The sequence below is a fragment of the Nicotiana tabacum genome, chromosome 17 (assembly GCF_000715075.1).
Source record: "Nicotiana tabacum cultivar K326 chromosome 17, ASM71507v2, whole genome shotgun sequence".
Classification (NCBI taxonomy): Eukaryota; Viridiplantae; Streptophyta; class Magnoliopsida; order Solanales; family Solanaceae; genus Nicotiana; species Nicotiana tabacum.
Genome location: NC_134096.1, coordinates 18,516,118 through 18,521,911, shown reverse-complemented (window position 1 = coordinate 18,521,911; position 5,794 = coordinate 18,516,118). Strand labels below are relative to the sequence as shown.

At 38.4% G+C, this 5,794-nt stretch overlaps 1 protein-coding gene across 1 annotated transcript; it reads right to left on the bottom strand.

Annotated features, from left to right (window-relative positions):
• Window positions 1-1,921: 1,921 nt before the first annotated feature.
• On the bottom strand, window positions 1,922-2,338 carry LOC107765293 (uncharacterized). The gene has a single exon (XM_016583920.2). The coding sequence runs from the start codon at window positions 2,336-2,338 to the stop codon at window positions 1,922-1,924; it is 417 nt and encodes a 138-aa protein (XP_016439406.2).
• Between the last annotated feature and the right edge of the window lie 3,456 nt (window positions 2,339-5,794).

Sequence of the window (5,794 nt, the reverse complement as noted above, 5' to 3'; positions counted from 1 at the left end):
TTTAGGCTTGAATAGGCGAAAGTCGAATTTTTGGAGATTTTGACTGGTGATGGACCTTTTGATATCAAGGTCGGATTTCGATTTCAGAAGTTGGAGTAGGTCCGTAAGGCTGAATATGACTTGTGTGTAAAATTTTAGGTCAATCGGACGTGGTTTGATAGGTTTCGGCATCGTTTTTAGAAGTTTGAAGTTTCAAGGTTCATTAAGTTTGAATCGGAGGGTGATTCGTATTTTTAGCATTTTTTGATGTGATTTTAGGGCTCGACTAATTTCGTATGGTGTTTTAGGACGTGTTGGTATGTTTGGTTGGGGTCACGGGGGCCTCAGGTGTGTTTCAAATGCTTAACGGATTGAAATTGGACTTAGGCAAAAGGCTGAAGTTTTCTGGTTCCTGGAGTTTTGCACCTGCGGCGGGGAGACCGTAGGTGCGGGATCGCATGTACGCAAGGTCTATCGCAAAAGCGGAGTGGGGTAGGTGCTCAGGGGTCGCAGGTGCGAGGCAATTTTTCGCATCTGCGATGCCCGCAGATGCGCCAAAGAAGCGCAGGTGCGAAGTGAGACCGTAGAAGCAGACCAGGTTCAGCAGGCGCGCACACGCAGTTGCGACCCCTTCATCGCAGATGCGGACCCATCCCCCTTAAGTCATTTCTGCACCTGTGAGGGAAATTCCACAGGTGCAACAGTAGGTCCGCAGATGCAAAATCGTTGGGCAGAAAAGATAAAGTTCGAGGGTTTATTTTCCATTTTCAATTTTGGGACCTTAGGAGCTCGGTGTGAGGCGATATTTTGAGGGTTCTTCAAGGAAATTATTGGGGTAAGTGAACTCCTCGGGAGATCTCCTTGCATATTTACTTTTGGGATTACGAGACGGTATCTCGGGAGATCCCCTGTTGAGTATTTATTTATTTTTGACTACGAGACGGTCAGGAGTGTCCTTGTCGTTATCACATTGTAATGTGATTTTATATCTCTGTGAATTCTTTCTGTTAAATTTCTCGTGTTACTTTATTTATTATATCATCTGTCTTATTATTATATCCCCAGTAGGGCCCGGACCTGACCTCGTCACCACTCTACCAAGGTTAGGCTTAGCGCTTACTGGGTACCGTTTTGGTGTACTCATGCTACTCTTCTGCACATGTTTTGTGTGCAGATCCAGGTGCTTCTTATCAGCCCCGCTATTAGCTGAGAGTGCTTGCTACTGTACGGAAACTTCAAGGTACATCTGCCGCATCCGTAGACCTCAGAGTTCCCCTCTATTCTCCCTTATGTCATTTACCTTCCGTATTTCTTTTATTAGACTCTGGTGTATAGAGATTCTAGTTTTCTTCTGTAGCGTGTGACTTATGATATTCCAGGATTTGGGAATACTGTGTATTACTAGAGTGTTGGTTATTGTACATGCCGAGCGGCATTGTTACCAGTTATTAGTTATCTATTGTAGTTAGTTGTTAAGTTTACTTTCATTTTGTTATTTTTGTATTTTGTTAGGCTTACCTAGTCGTAGAGACTAGGTGCCGTCACGACATCTTACAGAGGGAGAATTGGGTCGTGACAGTTCAGGTCTAACCAAAAGTATTTAATAAGTCCAAACCTTACCCGAATTTATGAGGTATTGCATTATCTCTCTCTTTGGAATTTTCGTCCTCGATCGTTGGTTATTACCTAAAATTTGACTAACTTCCAAGATTTTCAAATATTTTGTAGAGTTTTATTTGTAACTGGAGCTATCCCAAAAGTAAAGACTCAGCTAACAACCAAACAATCAACAACACAATCCTCACAGGAACTATCACAACCAAAATAACTATCTTTCAACACATACTATGAACTTCATACTGGTAGCTAACATTTGTAGAATTTCAAGAACTGAAAGGTCAAAACATACCTGAAATAGGTAACAAATGAGGGTATCTCTTCTTCATGTCATCTTCTGCATCCCAAGTCGCCTCCTAGGTATTATAATTTCTCCATATGACTTTAACCGAGCTACACCATTTGCCCTTAGCCTTCGAACTTGACGATCTAAGATTTGCACATGTTCTTCTTCATAAGACAACTCCTCGTTGAATTTCACTTCTTCATAAGACAAGATATAGGAATGATCAGGTCTATACAACCTTACTATTGACACATAAAAGACTAGATGCACCATGGACATCTCGGGTAGTAGTTCAAGCTCATAAGCTACATTTCCAACCTTCTTATTAATTTCATAGGGAACAACGTAACAAGGACTAAAATTGCTCGTTCTACTGAAACACATTATGCCCTTCATTGGCAGCACTTTCAAGACCACATTGCCACCCAACACAAATTCCAACTCGTGATGTCTCATGTCTGCATAAGACTTTTGTCGACTTTGATCTATTTTGAGTCATCGCACAATAAGGTTTACTTTTTAGTGGCTTCACGAACTGAGTCGGGTCCCTACAATTTCACTTTCATTGGCTCAAACCTACAAATTAGCGATCTGCAAAGCCGCCCATATAACGCTTCCTACGGATCCATATGGATACTCTCCTGATTACTATTACTATAAGCAAAATGGTGGGAGGCATATCTTCAAGAGTTTGAATAGTTCTTTCTGTCTGTATGTCTGTTTAAAGGTGGAAGGCAGTGCTCAAATTGAGATGAGTTCCCACACCCTATTGGAAAGATTTCCAAAAGTGGGCGGTAAATTGGATACCTCGGTCAGATATAATAAATGTTGGAATCCTATGTAACCTGACTATCTCCTTCAAATATAACATAACATAGTGATTGCAGTATACGTCGTCTTCACATGAAGAAAGTGTGTGAATTTCGTGAGTCTATCCATAATTATCCGAATAGAGTCATATTTGTCCTTCGTGTGAGGTAAACCTACAACGAAGTTCAAACTGATCATCTCCTACTTCCATTGGGGAATTTCAATGTTGTGAGCTAGTCCTAGGCCTTTGGTGTTCGACTTTCACTTGTTGAAAGTTTAAGCACTTAGCCACAAAGCTAGATATATCCATCTTCATATTCCTTCATTGATAATATTGTTTCGAATCCTTATATATCTCGGTGGATCCTGGATGCACAGAATATTTAAAACTATACGCGTCCACCATTAACTCATATCGAAGACCATCGATATCAGCGACACATAATCTCCCTTGCATTCTCAAGACGTTATCATTTTCATCAACTGTGAACGAACTGTATTCACCATTTTGCACTCCATCTCTCAGCTTCACTAGGAATTCATTTTCTTATTGACTAGATTAATTCTCTCCGCGATATTAGAACATATCTGAGTAATTCCAACTAATTCTCCATTTTCTACTTCATCTAATCGGATGCCAAGGCTAGAAAGTCTTCGAATTTCCTTGCCCATTGGCATTTCATGAGGCCGAAGATAGGCTAAACTAATGCACTTGCGACTTAGAGCGTCAACGACAATATTCGCCTTACCATGATGATATAAGATATTCAAGTTGTAATCTTTCAATAATTTCAGCCATCTTCTCTGTCTGAGATTCAACCCCTGCTGCTTGAAAATATATTACAAGCTCTTGTGATTAGTGAAGATATCACAATGTTCATCATACAAATAGTGGTGCCAAATCTTCAAGGCGAAGACAATGACAGCTAATTCCAAGTCGTGATTTGGATAATTATTCTCGTGCTTCTTCAATTGACGGGAAGCATAGAGAGTAATTTTACTGTTCTGCATTAGCACATATCCTAGTCCCATTTTGGAAGCATCACAGTAAATCGCGTATCCACCAGACCCCGAAGGCAGAGTCAAAATACGAGCAGAAGTCAACCTCGTCTTTAGCTCCTAAAAGCTCTTCCCACACTCCCTAGACAATCAAAATTAAACTGTCTTTTGAGTCAATTTCGTGAGCGGTGCTGCTATTGTCGAGAACCCTTCCATAAATTTATGATAATAACCTACCAATCCCAAGAAGTTGCATATCTCCGTTGCACTTATAGGCCTCGACAAATCCTTAACCGCTTCAAACTTTTGAGGATTAACATTGATACCATCACTTAACACCACATAACCCAAGAATGTCACGGAGTTAAGCCATAACTCACACTTGGAGAATTTCGCGTACATCTTATTCTCCATCAGTGTTTGTAAGGCGATTCATAAGTGACTTGTGTGCTCTTCATGACTCTTTAAATATACTAGAATATTATCAACAATCAAGGCATGAATAACGAATACGTCAAAATGATCGTAAAGAAGGTTTAAAGCTCTATAGCATAATCTAGAATCAAAATGAGAAACAAACACTTGTAATATCCTGGTGGTCACTCGTCATACATGTGATCAGGCTGTATAAAGAAAACTCTACTAGACATAGATCCACAAACATAGACAAACCTTAGGAGACTTCTAAACCTAGAGCTCTAATACCAACCTTGTCATGCACCAAAACATGACCCCTAGCGCAACAAGTAATCAATGCTAAGGAACCATATTAGAAGCACCTTACAAGATAGAAGTTATAACAATGCCTTACGTTCTTTTAATAAGTCACTAAGTTATAAGCAATATGAGGTAAGTCTAAATAAATTATTTTGATTTAATTAATATCCAAAAATATTAAAATAAACTAAGCATGGCAAACCATCCCAACTTTGAGAACTAACCAAGCCAAATATAGCTCTAGCATAATAATACCCAAGAGCCAACATATGTGTATCGAGCCTCTAAGAATAATGAAAGAATAACTAAAGTGGAGATGCAAACCGAAACTAATATACATAAAATAGATAGGATGTCGGAGCCCCACGAACAAGCATCACCAAAAATCTATAATCAACAAGTACTCCTAGTCCGTACGATCTTCTTGTACATGCTCCTTTCTGTTACCTAACATACCATCAAAAATAACAATAGTATGTATAAGTACTAGGTACTTATAAAAGGTTGGGAAAAGTTCATATAACAAAAGTAAATACAGTAATATATATATATATATATATATATATATATATATATATATATATATATATATATATATATATAATATTAATTAAATAAAGAATACAATTTACAATTTATATTTCCGTTCAGTGGTTTGAGATTTCGAGTATATTCATATGATGTATTATGACTTGCGTGTATGGTCAGCTTTGGTTTTTGAGCGGTTTGGGATTTATTTGGAAGAATGATTTTTATTTTAGAAATATTAAGTTGGAAGAGTTAACCAAGGTTTGATTTTTGTGTAAACAGTCCCGAATTTGTATTTTGATGATTCCAATAGGTTTGTATGTGATTTTGGACTTAGACGTACGTCTGAATTTGGATTTGGAGGTTCCTAGGTTGATTTGACTCTTTTGGCGAAAGTTGACAATTTGAAGGTTTAGAAATTTCTTAAGTTTGACCATGGTTTGACTTTGTGGCTATCGGGTTTGGAATATTGGTTTCGGGACTAGGAATAGGTCTATTTTTTCATTCAAAACTTGTTTGCAAAGTTTGATATCATTCTGAGTTGGTTTGGTAGGAATCGAACGCGTGGTTGTGATTTTAGTGATTCTTGAGTTTCGTTGTAATTTTTATGTGTTTTGGTGTCTGATTCGTGATTCCGGATGTTATTTTGGTATTTTGAAATCACGAGCGAGTTTGTATAATATTTTAAAACTTATGTGGATATTTGGTATGGATCCCCGGGGGCTCGGGTGAGTTTCACACGTATTTCGGATTGGTTTGGACTTGTTTCATAGCAGCCAGTGTGTTGGTGCTGCAGTTATCGCAAATAAGAGCACCACTACGCATATGCGAGTACCACATTTGCAAAATAGTTATCAC